This window comes from Fringilla coelebs, assembly GCF_963513975.1.
Source record: "Fringilla coelebs genome assembly, chromosome: 6".
In the NCBI taxonomy this organism is placed as follows: Eukaryota; Metazoa; Chordata; class Aves; order Passeriformes; family Fringillidae; genus Fringilla; species Fringilla coelebs.
Genome location: NC_140034.1, coordinates 12,787,132 through 12,804,369, shown reverse-complemented (window position 1 = coordinate 12,804,369; position 17,238 = coordinate 12,787,132). Strand labels below are relative to the sequence as shown.

Below are 17,238 nucleotides of genomic sequence, written 5' to 3'. Positions count from 1 at the left end.
TTAGGCAAATTATATATTACAAAAGACTGCCAATTGGGTGTGAGGTCCCAGGTGGCCGCTCTCCCTCAGCCCCTCCGGTTAACCCTTCCGATGGGCTGTCTCCGGAACTCGACTGAAGTTAACAATCCCAGCGCCTCCTGGCCCTCCCCTCACCTTCATTTTTTTTCTTTTTCTTTTTACAGCACTCTACGTTTCCATATGACTTTCACTCACATCGATGGCACGGTCATTGTGCAACAAATACCTTCGAATTTAATTGTAGCAACAGATTGCACAGTTTTTTCTTCCCACAAAAACACTCAGCACAAACCCGGGACTGAGACAAAGCCCAGACATCTCAGGAAGCACCTCTGCTGCCGGACAGTCCAGACCCGAGCCCAGAAATGAAGGCAGAAACGCAGCCTTCAGCTGGAATCAATTATTACACGCAAAAACCTCCCTATAGTTTTCATTTATGAGAATTCAGTTTCAACTATTATTGTTAGTGTTAGTGATGTATTTTGCAGCAGCTTGATAAATTCAGCGGGGAAAGACAGCACCAACACTGCGAGTATCAGCCCCCCAGTTTCCCGTTCCAGCACGGCCGCGTTTCCCTCCGGCCCGTGGCGATGGGTGTGAGGAGCGGGGTCTCATGGTGCGCCTCAAGTTTACAGCCGGCACTCGGCCTGCAGCGCCCGGAGCCCCGCGGGTGCCGCTGCCCCGGCCCACGGCCGGGCCCGGGCGCTCGGCCCCGCCGCCCCCGGGCCGGGCCCTCACACCGCTGGCCGCGCGGGCCGGCACTGCCCCCTGCCGGCGCCGCCGCGCACTGCTCCGCTCGGCTCGGCTCGGCCCGCGGGGCCGGGGCACCCCCAGAGCCCGCGCTGCACCGCGCACCCGCAGCGGGGGCGAGCGCCCCGCCGAGCGGGGTCCGACCTCTTCATCCCTTGAGAAAGATCCCGGAACGCAAACACCCCTGTGTGTCTGTCCTCTCTGTTCTCTCCAGCTTCGCTCCTGCCCCCGAAACAGCAGGATTTAGCTGAACACGCTGTTTTTCCAAAGGTAAGAATGATGATGGTCATAACGCACTGGACGTGAAAAGGCATCGCAGAAACTGGGGGGCTCAACAGCCACAAAGCGAAGGCTACAGCCCCTGTGTGCAGTTCCAGCAGACACCCCATTCCAGGAGCACCCGCCCACAGCCTCAACCCGAACTTGGAGCAAATAACCATAGAATAGAAGATCTATGCACGCTGTCATTGTCTTCTCTGTAGGAAACGTGTATTAGATCAGTGGATTGCAGGGAGATCAACTGTTCATTTCACACAAGCAGTCCCCTGTAAGAACCAACCCGAACATGCAACCCATGGGGAAAGATCTTGGATGCTGCCAAATGTTCTGTCACCCTTCTGGTTTGTAAATCTGTGAAACTTTGGAAACTATGTGGACACCATCCAGATGTAATTCACATAAAACCACTAGTAAATTACAATAAACGACAAAATACATGGTCTAAAAGACACAGGGCAGTATAAAAATCCCGGCATATGTAATTACCATATTTAAAACATCCTGTGGTACAATATTCTAGTAGCTCTTTTAAGTTAAGATACGTCAGCATATTTGATCATGTTAGATTTCTGATTTGGCCTATTTTACTATGTAACTTAAAAACCCTATAGATTACAAGAATCTGAAGACACACAAAAAAGAACAATATTCTGATTAAGAATTTGATTTAGTATGCAGCTTCTCTTTATAGTCCCTTGGTAAAAATGAAATCTCCCTAACAAACACTTAATAAAACCTGTCAATATATCTAGAAAGAAAAATGACACAAATGCATTAAGTATTAAATACCCTTGAAAAAAGTCACATATTCCATGAATTTTTGATGTACTATCTTGACATTAATGTAAAACCTTGATATTTATAATTGACAGATATTTAATAAAGTATAGAAGATGACTGCTGCATAGCATGCAAATTGCTCAGACTGCTCAAAAAAGATACAGACATATTTAAACTAAACAAACACTTAATATGTAAAAAAAAAAAAAAATCAGATCTAGCTTTTACAGGTTCATGCAGCTAGGTCTCTACAGATTAGCTTTCAAATGTGACATTATCCACTACATGAACCCTAATTTTAACTTACCAAGTCTGTATGAAGTAGTTTCAGAAAGTTGGGAGGGGAAGCTTTAAATAAAAAATGGGAACATGAAAATATGAATATATTCATTTAGATGCAGGTCCTGACATTCTACTGAAAGAGTTATTATAAAGAACAAATACCATTTATTTCGTTACCCTTTCTGTGAAAATATTGTCAGAGCTGGCAATCAGGGTGATGACCACTGCAAAAACAAATAGTGGCATGCTGAATTTCATTTTCCTCCTGATGCTGCTATTCCTAAAAAAAAAAAATGAATAAAAAATGCTTTTTCCCCTTCAGTGTTCCAAGCCTTCTTTGAGACATTTGGAGGATATCTCAAAATAACCAGAAATATTAAAAAGTAACAGTGATTGCTGCCAGATTGTCTGCAGCCACTGTGGAAAGAGACAGACTGTTATTCTAGTCACCTAAAACACTATCAGACTAGAAGCCAGTTACTCAGTATGGCAATCAGAGGAAGGGGGGTGGGGGGGAGAAGAAAAAAAAAAAGAAAAAAGGACACTTCCAAACATATTTTCTCTTTCTGTGAAGCAGTAATATCCAGGGGTTCACATCTCATGTTTAATGCCTCACAAACAAGTAACACTCCTGATGTGCCATAGGGGCCTCTGTGTTATTAATTTATCCATCAAACTTTTAGATGGACATCACAAGGTAATGATTCTCAAGTTCCAGAAAGTGGATGCTAAAGGACTCCTACTTGTTTCATTTGAATGGCACGAAGGCTGCAGTGTAGAATAGGTGGGTGCCCTCCCAGCTACTAAACCATCACAACCTTCACTCTGCTTTCCAGCCTAGGGGCATTCAGCTCCTGTCAGAGTGGCCAGACTTCTGCAGACAGTAACCCTTTTCCCTATTCAATCACAAAATGCTACAGCTCATTTATCAGAGTTCCTAATCTTGGTGGAGAATTTCCATTAAAATTGGCTTAACATTTGCTTGTTTACCAAGTGATGCAAAGAAAAGTCCAATTATTATAACACACAATACAATGTCTAAGTAGAAGGAAAAATTAAAGTTTACTTAGTGTTAAATTTGTGTTCACATCTACACTACTAGATGCCTTGAAAAGAGCTGATGTATTTTTATGTGAAGTCATATTGCCCAGTGTATTCCTTTGTGCTATTAACCCTTGTATAATCCAAGTAAGAAAAAATTATTTTAATCACTAGGTGTGATGAAAGTTAGTTGTTTTTTAAAAGACACCACCTCTAAGCTGAGATAAACTGATCATTGGACCCATCTCCTACTCCACTGTAATACATAGCCAAAAAAAGGTTTTTAAAAAATTCTTGTTTTTGTTGGTTTCCTGAATTTGTAGACAAAGAGATTGTTGGACTTCCGTGACAACTATTTCAAGTACTCACCACGTCCAAGGCAAAGTCATGTGCAATCACTGCATTGATATCACTAAATCAGATTTCAGTAATCTCAGAAATCTCTTGTAAACCCATTGAAGTGGAGACAGCTCCACTTCTACCCCAGGAAATAATCATAGCTAGTGTTAAGAGTAAACAGGCTACCACTGCACTCCCTTCACAGCCCCCAAAACACTAAGGGTGCTTGAAACAGTTAAAGCCAAAACCACTTTAAGTTTCCACCTTGTTAACTTTCTTTCCTTTGAACATAAACCCCAAGGGTTAGTTGCTTTTGACCAAACAATTTTTTCTTCCTCTTCTCTGCAGATTCTTCCCTCTTTCCACTGTACTCATTAACATGGGGAGATTTCGTTATGAGCCTTAGTGGATGCTATTTGATGGTTTCAGGCCAATGTGTAGGTGTACAAAAACACAAACACACACACATATTCAGGGCCAGAAGCAGGAAGATCTGTCAGCATTTGCTGGTTACTGTCCCTTTCCCAGCTCTGGAAATCCTTTGAAGCAGCAGCCTTGAAGAGAAACTCCTCTCTGTGGAGCCGCTGAGGCTTTAACTGCCCTAAAGCTAAGTAAAATAAAGAATTCAGAATGGAGGATCCTAGTGATCTACAGGGAAACAAGAATTCACTTTTTCCATTGGACATATGCTGCCTAACCTAATGAGGGAAGCCAGTTCACTGTACAGGACAGGAGACAAAACCAAAGATTATTTTACTTTGTAACAACAGTTTATAACTACAGAGGAATGCTATAGAATTTTACTGTACAGGCCAAATCATGAAGTGCTAGGAATAATGTTCCCAAACTCGTGCCATTATATGACTTTCCTAACAGAAAAAAAGATAATTCCACTTTGCAAAACCTAATAGAATGAATCTTAATATAAAAAAAAGGTACCACAGGATTGAAACTTCTTAAATCTAAATAATATTCTTGCTTAATTCTTTATGTCAGCATTTTTTATTTACTTTCTGCCAATATACACAAGAAAGCACTGTTCCAGACTATTAGGGGATTCACTCAGCGGAAGCAAAGTGGAATGACTCCTTCTGGTGCAATGGAATTTAACTGTGCAGTCCCTTTTTCTGTACCTTCTACCTGCAAAATTGTTCTTTGTTAATGAGACAGTAGTGGTACAATAGACAACTCAAACCATTAACTATTAACTCAAGGGTCTGAAGGACTGACAATCCATTTCACATGCAAGGTGAATACTACTGTTTGGTAGAATACACAGAAACAACTTTGAACTGACTGCAACTGAGTATCCCACCTCCAATCCTGTGCCATCTCCTTTTTTAAATAGAGGCAAGACAGCCATGGACTCCTTAACACCCACTTCTGGATTACTCCATTTCAGAATACTGCTTATTCTGTATGTGTGCATGCATACATACACAATTCTGAAATACTAACCTTTCCCAAAACAGAAGACACTCAGATACAGCATTTAAATAAATAAGTAACCAAGTTCTCTATACCTTTTTTTTTGTCCTTTCACAAAATCATTTAGAGCTCAGTGCAGCCCCATTAAGGGCTGAAGTGGGAGAAGCTGAGCTGAGATTAGATGTGTTTTGCAATGAGACAAAAAAGCAGTTCACATGACAGAAGGACACAAGAGCACCCCTATTTCCTGTAGTAAATCTTGCAAAAGATGAGTTTATTGTTCATGTTGAGCCTTAGATTTATTTACAGGTTCATTCTGCAGCATTTCATTCACACAGGTACAGTAAGATAGCTACAAAACCCTGCTTCCTTGCAAGGGTCTATTGTTTGTATATCATGACGCATCTTTTCCTCCATAGGCTCTTCCTGAGGTACAAAGTTTACCTCGAGCATTTTTCATTTCAGGAAACATTTTTCCTTGTTAATTTCAGGAGCTGGACTTTGATAACCCTTGTGAGTCCCTTCCAACTCTGGATACTTTATGATTCTGTTATGTGCAACACGCAGGAACTACGTTCATGCACAAATTCATCCCCAACTCTACTATTAGTGAACTCGACTATTAGGTGAATCACAAGCCACAAATAAAATGCTGTGATGGAAACCCTGAAGTGAACTGCTTTGAAAGGACAGAAATGGTATTTCTGATTCACAACCACTTCTCAATGAAAGAGCTTGCTAACAAGCATTAATATTATGCAGTATAGCCAAAGTTTTGTTACCTGTGATTTAACTACTCAAGTTTTCCAATAAATCCTACCAGGAGCCACTTAGGTAGAAGTTTGGATCATGATCACCTCATAACCAAGCTTCCACAGGCCATGGTAAGTCCTGGAATGACAGGTACTAGGCTACAGTGGCACACACATCCAAAACTAAAAACCTACCATTTCCTCTTCCACCCGCATTCAAACAACAGTACAAGAAAATAAACTTTGGTTTACTTAGCAACATATCAATGTCCTACTGTGTGGAGTATTAGCATTGGGTCTGACTGAAGAGGATAATCCACTTTGTAATTTAGTTAAATTACTAATTTTAACAAAGATAAGTACCCTGTATAATTTTGCAGTGCTTAAAGAATACATCCTTTGAGTATTCCGCTCTAAGAAACATCAGCTTGTTATAATATTTTAAATTTATGGAACATTTGTAACTGCTGTTATATCAGGAAAAATATTAAATCTGCACAATAAGTACAAACTTTATATGAGAAAGTATACTTGTAAGTGCATGATGATCTCCTGATGTCTGCTGAGGCACTCACTTCCACAAAAGACACAGACAACATCCCTGGGGATAGACTCAAATGTCCCACAAAGTGCAACTCAGTTTAAAAAAAAAGACTACTAACAGAAAAGCAAACAAAAAACTGTCTCCACTCTATTGGCTGTAAAAAGAGATGCTTATCTGCATTCTCAACTAGGAGAGTGGTTGAGAAACTCATCTTCAAAAAAATGCCTTAAAAGCACATGCTACTAACAGAAAAATGTATTATTCCTCCCAAATGTGGTTTAAACTAAGCAGAAACAAATTTTGTTTTGCACTGGCACATATGCTTTGAAGTACATCTCTGCTTCTCTAGAGGAAAGCAGGTGTTTAGGCCACTACAGCAGAATCCATTCAGAATATAAAATAAATTAAAACCTGCTGATTAGGAGATCTTAATAATGTCTGTACAATGAAAGATAACATCTATATCCAAAATGAAAGATATGTTTTATCCTGTCTGTCCTCCAACTTCGAATCATTTTGACTCAAAGAAATAGCAGACACCAAGCAGGATGTGCCTGTATTCCGATCTAGGCCAGCACGGTCCAACTGGTGCCCATCGTCTGAATCTGGACCACAGGATGCCTCCATATGGCCTGCCACCTTTTCCTTGGAGGAGATAGGGAACAGCTGTTTGAGGAGCAAACGCTGCCTGAACAGCCAAACACCTCCTCCTGTGTCCGGCTGGCTCAAAGCCCAGAGCTGTCGCCGTGTTCCTGTGGAAGGCAAGGAAGGAACGGGGGAAGAAGGCAGCAGAACCTCCCACCCACGCAAGGACTCGAGCTCTTCATCTGCCTGACTCGGACAGACACAGCACAGCAAAGCCTGGAGCTGCTGCTGCCATGGAGAGGGGCAGCCACAGGAATGGCCCAACAAAGCCCCAGGATCTGCTGTTACTGTCATCATGGCCGGGGGTGGGATATACCAGAAGTGACACAAAAATCAGGAATTTGGCACATGTTTGCAAAGTCTAAACCACCTTACAGTAGCTACACTAAGTGGTACAGTCAAGCATACTGTCAATCTGCAATCCGCTGCCAGCAAAACAGATTAATACAATATTTTGGCCTTCAGAGGAGGAAAAACACAGAAAAGCTTAAATATATTTCATTATTAACTGCCTATTTATTTATTATTGATCAAGAAGAACAACTTGGGCATTGAAACCCAGACAAAGCAAATTAGAGAGCAACACTATTTTTACCTTTGCAACTGCCCACTCAATGCAATTTTAAATCTCTCCTTAAGGTGACATGCATAGTAGACAAGTAAAAAAAAGGGAAAGATTTTACAGGGTTTACAACTATGCCATCTTTCTTCCACCCATTTTTCACAGTGTCACTGACATAATTTCTGAAAAAAAGCTATTTGACTGGTATGCCAATGAGTATAAATCAAGCAGGGAGGAAAACTGAGAATCCTGAAGACCTACCTGTTACAGAAAAAAAATTGAATTTCTGTTTCAAAATTTCTGTTTCAAATCTGCTTTTGACTGCACATTGGTTGATCTCTTTGGAAGCATTAAAATATTCTCTATTACTCTATTATTATCAACTTAAAAATAATAATCAACTTCTGATTACTTCAATAGGGTGTTTTAAAAGACAGTATACTTGTCTGCATTCAACTCAAGTAACATTTAGAAAACACAAGTTAAATGGTGGTGTCTTCAAGCTAAGTACAGAGAGACCAGGTGTTCTACTTCACGCTGACCTGGAAAATCATATGCTTATTGGAATAGGATAGATTAGAAACAACACAGAAAAATAATGTAAGAGCAGCATAAGTCATATTGAAACTTCAAAAATTGGTGTAAAAATAATGCTAGAGATGTGAAATCTCACCTAATATACCCAATATTGAAGTCACACACAATACCAGACTTTAAAGATGCTATGATGAAATCTAGAACTTGATGTGTTAAACATCTTAACTAAAATGATATTCCAGTCCCCAACAGCTAATGGCTGGATTTTAGAATTTCATTCATGCTAAATCAATTAGTCAAATTTTATATGAATAATATATGAAATTTAGTATCTGATCAAAAGGGATTACAGCCTCCAGGAAATTAAGTTCTCTGTCCAGTACTGCACACAAACAGATCAAAATATCTTTGGATAGATTACTGCAAAGCTTGTATTCACAACGGGACTAAAACAACACTTTCACAGTGTCCAGATGTCAATACACCCTAGTCAGAAAATTGTTTGACAGTGTTCCTGTGAAATGCTGGAAGAAAAATCAGACTACAGATAATACCTAAAAATTTTTAACAACTTCTACCAAATTCTATTTTAAAAAAAATATTAAAAAGAGTGTGACTCATGGGGCAGCTTCTGTCTTCTTGAGTAAGAGGAGCTTGACAGAAGGAAAAGAAAGCAAGTATTTGCTCGTTAACTTTGCAAAAAAACATAAAAGTGAGTCAAAGAAAGTAAGTTTACTTACTAAAATGTTACTTAAATAAGTGACTTTGCCTTCTTCATTCAGTAAGAATTTTAGAATTAAACTGATCTCTCTTGTACTGGGGAGCCCAGTGCTGGACATAGTACTCTGGGTGTGGCCTCACCAGCGCTGAGTAGAGAAGGATCACCTCCCTCAACATGCTGCCAACAATCCTAATGCAGCCAGGATGCCATTAGCCCTTTTTGCTGCAAGGACACATTGCTGGCTCATGCTCAGCTTGTCCCCCAACATAATAATGGGATTATTTCACTCCAAGTGCACGACTTTGCACTTCTTGCTAAACATCAATTAGCAGCCCATTTCTCCAGCCTGTCAAAGTCCCACTGGATGGTACCTTACCAGAAACTGAAGTGAGGCTAACAGGCTTGTAGTTCCCTGGGTGATCTTTCTATCCTGAGGATAGGAGTGACATTAACTTTCTTCAAGTCCTCAGGAAAGTTTCCCAATCCTCATTGGGAAATCATCGCTCAAAAATCACTGAGAGTCATCGAATTTGCTTTGGAAAGGACCTCTAAGGGTCACCTAGCCCAACTCCTCACTGTGATGAACAGGAACATCTTCAACTAGATATGGTTGCTCATAGCCCCATCCAGCCTGACCTGAAATGTTTTCAGGAATAGGGCATCAACAACCTCCCTGAGCAACCTCTGTCAGCGTTTCACCACTCTTTTTGCAAAAAATGCCTTCCTTGTCTAAATCAACCCTCTCTCTTTTTGTAAAAAATACTTTCCTTAGATCTAGTCTAAATCAACCCTCTTTTTTTAAAACCATTACCCTTGGTCCTTGCAACAAGCCCGCTAAAAAGTTGGTCCTCATCTTTCCCACCCCATTTTAACTATGGAAAGGCTGCTTTAAGACCTCCCTTTTTTTTTTTTTTTTTTTTTTTTTTCTCCAGGATGAACAATGCCAGCTCTTTCAGCATTTCCTCATAGGAGAGGTGCTTCAGCCCTCCGATTATTTCTGTGGCTATCCTCTGGAATCTCTCCATGTCCCTTCTGTGCTGGGGACCCCAGAGCTGGGTGCAGTACTCCAGGTGGGGTCTCTCACCAGAGCAGAGGGATTGAATCCCCTCTCTCAACCTGCTGGCCACTCTGCTTTTGATACAGCCCAGGGTACAACTGGCTTTCTGCGCTGCAAGCACACATTGCTGGCTCATTCACCAGCACTCCCAAAGTCCATCTCTGCAGGGCTGTTCTCAATCCCCTCAACCCACAGCTGTATTGATAGCATAGGTTGCCCCAACACAGGTGCAGCACTTTCCCCTGGTGACCTTCATGAGGATCCCAAGAGCCCATTTCTCAAGCTTGTCCAGGCACCTCTAGATGGCATTCTGGTACTTGGAACTCTTGAAGGCCAGTCTTACCACTAAAGGAAGGCAGCTGGTACCCCCATTTTACATGGTTTATGTCACAGTCCCATGCTCCAGCCAGCAGCAGGCCCACATTTCCTCTAGTCCTCCTTCAGTCACCTATGTACACATAGAAACCCTTTTGATCACCTTTGATATATCTTGCAATTCCTGCTGGGCTTTAGGTTTCCCAACCACATCCCTGGATGATTGGACAATGTCTCCATATTCCTTCCAGGTTACCTGTCCCTCCTTTCACCTTCCCTATGCTTCCATTTAATGTCTGAGTTTTTGCCAGGAGCTCCTTGCTGATTCATGAAGGCCTCCTGGCACTTTTGCCTGACTTCCTGCTTTTGGGATAAATTTCTCCTGAATTTAGAGGAGGTGCTCTATCAATACTAACCATGTTTTCTTTCTTGGATCCTTCTTCTCTCCAAAGCTTTACCCCATGGGACTCTTCCAAGATCCATGAAGTAGCCAATACTGCTCTCCTGAAGTCCAGCATCATGACCTTGCTGTTGGCTCCTCTCAGGATCCTGAAATCCACCACCTCATGGTCACTACAGCCAAGGCTGTCTTCAACCTCTAACAAACCCTTCCTTGTTTGTAAGTACGAGGTCCATGAATGCAAGTAGCACCCCTCCTCACTGGCCCTTCCACTGCTTGGCTGAGGAAGCTCTCCACAAACCTCCTGGACTGCTTATGCCCTGCTGTGCTGCTCCTTTAACAGATACTGGAGTGAGGTCCCTGCTGAGGACCAGGCCCTGCAAATGTGAGGCTGTTTCCAGCTATCTGTAGAAGGCCTCATTAACTTCCTCCTTCCTCCTGATCAGGCCTCATAGCAGAGGCCCACTGCACTGTCAACCACATTGGCTGGGGTTCAGGCCTTTTGTTTTTGTGCTTTCTAGACTGATAACTTGCTTTTCAGAAAAAAAAAAAATGTGGTCCCTCAGTAGTCCAAAGACTACAGGCTGAAAACACTGTGTAAATCAAGGCCAAACTGCTATCCTGGACAGCCCCACAAAACTGGTGTTTTTTCCAGCACATGAGAGGCAGCTACATACAGATACTACTTACTCACAGGGTGCCACTGAATGCATACTGCCATGGCAAAAGCAATGGTTACCTAATGGTCTGCTGATTTTGGACTTACCACTTCAAAGATTTTAGAAGACAACTAAAGTTATCATAAAATTGTCTTTTATTTAGGCAGGTAGTAACAGCTTTTACTACAGCTGGGCAAAAGATACAACACTGCTTCAAACCCATCATGTTCAAAATGTAAATAGTTTGGGCACTTCCACCTTCTCTAAGTGCATTCCTTGTCTTCATATCTTGTTTTGATTCACAAAAACTTCTCTGTAGCTGACTACAAACAGGCATAGGAGATGCACCTGAAAATTAAACACAAAGACCACTGCATATTCTTTTTAAAAAGCTTCAAACTTGCCTGTATTTTCTTTAGGAATATAATGTCACTGTGATTTTCTGTAAACTATATGGCTCCCTCTTGTGTCTATCATACCAAATTTCAGTGGACAAAAAATTTTTAACATTAAGCCATAAATATCTGGGCTTTGTTCACCCTTCTGCAGGCATGCAGGGCTCACAAATGTTAAGGAAGTCACAGACATACCTTCCTTTCTCTTCCCCCGAGAAGAGAAAACACTGCAGCTTACAGAATTTCTCTTTGGAACAAACTATAAAAAAAAATCTTGCAAGCTACAAGTCTGCAGCAATGAAAGTAATCTTTTGAGCATTCCCTGTATTTTGATACCAATACAGAGGCCAAATGCACCACTGAAGTACATCTGCAACAACTTTTAACTATTTTTTAGTTATCAAATTACATATGTTTAGAGAGGTGTCAGTGTGGTTTATAGAGCCTGGCTAACATGCTCAAGAGTTTATTTTTGTCTGCTCAACACCCCACCTGTTTCTGCTTATCAAACCAGACTACAGCTTAGCTTGCAACAGCTGTGAAATTCATAAATCTGCCCATTCTTCATGTGCAGCCAGACTAAGCACTTGGAGAAAGAGTCAGAACTGCAGCAGTCACCCATTATGGAGAAGCTAAGGAAATAAAACAGAACAGCACTTCTCAAACCATGTTTGAAATTGCACACCTATCAGAAGCCAAATTATTTTAAAAGCAGTCTAGCAATCCTATTTGGAAAAAAAAGAAGCATTTGAAGACAGGACTTGTTAACCCTTTTATTCCCCCCACCATTAGAATTATTTTGTAGACTAAAAATGTCGCAATTAGAATATTTTACCTGCACAAAGTAGTCCCTTTTTTAGTATCTTCAAATAGCAAAAAATCCCAGCTTTTATTTCAAGATGCTGCTAGCATTACTTCCCACAGTAGAACAACTATCAATAAAGTAAACCTAGTTTTAAAATTTTTGCATTACAAAAAATGTATTTGTACTTAAAATATACTTTAAAAGGTATTTCTACTTTAAAAAATTAGTCTGCATATTGAAAGCAATATGAAAATCCTGGTCACACAGGACAGCTTTCATTTAAACACTTCTACTAAAGCAGGAGTAGTACTGAATGAAATGATGGTATACAAAAATTTAAAAACCCTTCATTTAATCAAGCTTGCAGAGTACACTGCCTCTCATAGACAAGTGGGTTTGCTTTGCTTTTTTCATTTATATGAAAAATTTCTCTTTCACTGTTTCTTCCCTTTTCCATCTGCTCATGAATTACCCTTAGCATTAGTATTTTGTGGGTCAATTTTGTTCAAAACATGATATGAGTACATGCAAGCTGATACTAAAATTAATTTCAGCTTTTATGAATAAGGAAAAATGGTACTGTTTTAGGGAAGAAAGAGACTTCTATTTTTTCTCTATGAACTCTTTTCTTCCACCATTTCATAAATTACAAGCTCTTATTTTTGAAAGCAGAAATCAAAAATTTAAACTTTTCCATAAGTGTTCATCAAAAACATTAATAATAGCTGCCCAATACATACACTTGGCAGTCCTGGAGCCAGCTGAGTTTATTTGACTTTCTAATGTGAACAGTACTATTTGCTAGTACTGTTTGAATAGTAGTGAAGAAACATTCAGCTGAAATTGTGGTTACATGGCAGTGCTGAAGTAAGGCACCAAACAATCAGGACCCACTTAAAATTTATCTAAATACTTATTACCACTCATTCTGCAAAGGAAAGTAAATAAAGCAAATGAATCCTACCTGATCTACCCTCATCCCATGTCCAACAGTGTGAAAAAACAGCTATAGAACAAGATATGTAACAAGAACACAAGACAAGCAATAAAAGCATTTGTCAGAACCAAAAAAAAATTGATCTCATTTTCTGACCATTCTGCATTTCAGAGGTTTTTTTAAAATTAATGTTGCAGTCACATAACCTCTCCCATAACAGTACTAGTGCAGGATTAGTGAAAATGATGGAACTGGTCATAGTGATAGTTCAGCTGAATGAGATGATTCAGTTCTGAAAAGAACTGCAAGAGCAAGAATAGCAGCTAGAATGTTCCACAGATAATGTTCCACAATATTCTGTTAATAACTTGTTAAAAACAGAAGAGCCTTTTAGGGTGAAAAAATGTTTTAAGGCACAACATTTAGAAGATCTGTTTGATCAGGCAGCATATTTTGAGAAACTAAGTGAAGTCTGGAAGACCAAGTGTGGACTGGCAGTCTAGGAGAGTCCACAGCACAAAAAAAGAGTTGGCAGAGCTATCATTTCCTCTAGTGTAACACCTGGAAGGAAGAATTCAGTTCCCTTCCAATATCAAAGCCAATGTTTCTAGCTTATTTCTTGTGCATCTGATTTGGCTTTCACCAATTATTTTCAATTGCTTCAGTTTTCAAAATGTAACCTTCTGCTCCTTATACTTCATAAACTGAATTTGTGTTTGAAACATATTCAGTTCTTGAAACACCAAACAGCTACACAAAATAAAGTAACTTTTGTTAAGTTAAAACAGTTGACAGAAAAGCTTTGGAACTCTGGTAACACTAAAGGAGAATACAATTGCCTTGTGTCTTCTGACCTCTCTCATGGCCAAACAAAATATCTCTAGATCACACATTTGGGGAGATTCAGTACATAGAGCCATACATTTTTTTATACAGATTGTGCCACAAAAAGCTTTGAATCTTTGGACATGGAGCTCTACTTGAGAACAACACATCAACATTCATTTACAACATTCTACCCAGATATCAGTCCGACTAACAGAGTTCTGTCAGAAACTTGGTTTAAATCATTACTTCAGAACACAATGAAAAGTTCACCCATCTCAAGCCTCTCCATACCCTAACTGTTACCAGATGGGTTTATCTTTGTATTTGAAAGTAATCAAAAAAATGACACTAAATAGAACAGAAAACAACAGTTAATCCAGTTCATTGGAAATACAACATATGCAATGGTTTTATTCTGTCAACTAGCAATTATAATTTTACTTTGTTAAGCGCAAACTACACATTTTTCAAAGAATCATACAGGCATGCATAGGTTGTAGATCTCTGCAGGTCATGGAGAAAAGTTTCCAACCCACAAACTTCTAGAGATGGGCTAACAGCAGCAAGATGAAAGCAGTGACAGGATCATTCCTTATCTCCTTTTCCCCAAAACAAACAAATCCAGATTCCTTAGTCTCCTATACAGATAAATGGCTGAAGCAAATTGCATCTTAATAGCTCTCCTCTGGTCTCATTCCAGTTTGTCAATAAGTTTCCAGTTTGTCAATGTGTCTTTTGCACTGGTGGGCCCAAAATTGTACAGTATCCCAGATGAAGCCTCACCCATTTTTAAACAAAGGGCAATAATCACTTCTCTCAACCAACTAAATACATTTTTATATATCTACAAGCCTACAGAACCATAAAATATCAATAGCAGTTCAAAAAACCAGCAAGAAATTGCTTTAATGATTCAGACTTTCAAGAGCAATATACTTGTACAGCATCACTGTTTTCACACCTTCCACAATAAGGATCATGAGAACAACATGTATATACTACATTTAAGATTCTTACCTGAATGACTTTGTAGAAATAGGCATACTGTCGAGCTGTATTTTTATATTGGCTAAAAACATCATGTATGGCCTGAGTTGATTGAAGATACTGTACTTCATCTTCTTCAAAATAGAGAGGAGTATCATATTCACTGGGGAGAGTCTGGATGTAGGGCAGCCAGAAAGAGTTGGGGTTGGCTCGCTCACAAAGGAGATGGAATGCCAATGTTATATTGCCCATGGCTTGAAGAATTCGATCTTGAGAATACAGAGATCCTGAATTAAACAAGAAAGGTGAGGAACTAAATTGATTCTCCATGGAAAATATCGTCCTAGACTTACTTTAAATTAACATGATTAAATAACAGGTAAGCACTTAAAAAAAAGAAAAAGCTTTTCGGGTTTCTAAAATATTTAGCTACCTACACTGTATTATACTGTAAGATTTTTGACACAGCAAATGGCTCGTGTACAATTGCATGACAAAACTAGAACAATATTCTCAATACCTCAGAACATTTTATCTCCCAGTACTATACAAGCTACATAATACATGTTCAGAATAACACAAACACTTGTGGAAGATATCCAGTGCACTCAGCCAGAAACTAACTGGGAAATTAAATTCTTTCCACTGACACTTCAAGTTTCCAAGTATTCCAAACCCGATGGCTGGCATGATAAGCAAGCCCTGTAATAAAGAAGATCAGCTAAAAAAAAAAGTCTCCTACTGAAAGATCCCATAAATATTAATTTCTTTCTTAAGAACTTCCTTGTGCTCTTACCTAAGACTGAATTTTTAGCTGACTCAACTGTCATCAACAGTTTTCTAGGAACCCACAGAAACAACTCTTCAGCCTACAGAAAGGAAAGAAATGCAATAGAGGGTCAGCCAGCATTTATATTATATGCCAAGTGTCTCAAATTTATACCAACTTTAAATTACAAGTTGTATTATTTTTTTAAAATCAAAATTATTCTGAATCTAAATTCTTCCTTCTAGTCCACTGCAAATTCAACAAACAACCTTTGTTTCATATTGTGGTAAGCAGTATTTCAATCTGCTTTACACAAAGCTTTAAAACAGGCACTCAGATACAAAATAAAGCCCTTCCATTTTGGAACTGCTAAGATGTACAACACAACCTTAAAGCTACCAGACACATTATATTGCTAATAATTATATCATCACATATTTTCTCACAGTAGAGTTTTTTCATATTGGCTGTTTTTATTCTAGAAGAACTGTTCAGGATTTTTATCAATGTATTAACTGTGTGCTAATGAAGCTCTTAAATGATTATACTGGGTTCATTTTCTAATAGTGATTCTACAACAGCTGATTGGTCTTCAAACCTACTTCCCACCTAAAGATGGGAATGGAAAGACAATTTTAAATTCTTACCTTTTAACAGTTACCTAACTCTGTGTGTGTCTATACTCCTTATCTGACAATAAAAAAAATCCTTTACAATTATCACAATTTGGGGATTTTTTTAATTTTCACTGGAAAATAGGTATTGCAAATGCCTCTGAGACAAAAAGACCAATTCTTTAAAAGAAGGGACATGAATGAAGAGGCAACAAAACAGGTATTGCAAATACCTCTTTTTCAGTCAAAAACTTTTTCAGCTCTTTAAAAGAGACCTGAAAGAAGAGACTAAATAGTTAGAAAACATGGAATAAAGGGATACATCAGTCTAAAAGACTGATAAAAAATTCACAGCACTATCAGTAGCCATCAAAAATAATACTCTAATTTATCAATAATGTTATTCTCAAGCACACAATGTTTCAGAACAGCATAAGCAGGTAAAAGGGGGAAAAGGGTGAGCATTTCAGAGCTCTGCAGATAGATTAGAAAATTGTGTTTGGAATGTAAGTCAAATGTTCACATGCTCACCTTTATCTCTCTTGTTGCTTTCAAACCAAATCCTTCCTCTTCAAAGTTAGCTATTTCAAAACCCTCTGTGGATGCTCCATTTTCAGTTGCCCACTTTATCAATTCAGGGAAATAGTCATCTCTTTTTCCATCAAAGACAACAGACAAACCTACATACACAATTTATTGAAAAACAAATGCAGAAATAAGAGGATCCAGAAAGATAAAAAAGCTCAGTATAGAAGCCCATGTTAAAAGTTATCTGCTATCTCACAGCAGTGCTA

At 39.3% G+C, this 17,238-nt stretch overlaps 1 protein-coding gene across 3 annotated transcripts in view; it reads right to left on the bottom strand.

Moving 5' to 3' along the window:
* The window catches only part of SETD3 (SET domain containing 3, actin N3(tau)-histidine methyltransferase), a 61,345-nt gene that overhangs the window by 16,164 nt on the left and 27,943 nt on the right, over positions 1 to 17,238 (bottom strand). For all 3 annotated transcript variants that reach the window (XM_084207775.1, XM_084207776.1, XM_084207777.1), the window contains exons 4-6: positions 16,976 to 17,124; positions 15,858 to 15,930; positions 15,092 to 15,348 (exon numbers count right to left, since the gene is read on the bottom strand). In XM_084207775.1, coding sequence (XP_084063901.1) covers positions 15,092 to 15,348; positions 15,858 to 15,930; positions 16,976 to 17,124 — 479 coding nt within the window. The remainder of the gene's footprint in view (positions 1 to 15,091; positions 15,349 to 15,857; positions 15,931 to 16,975; positions 17,125 to 17,238) is intronic.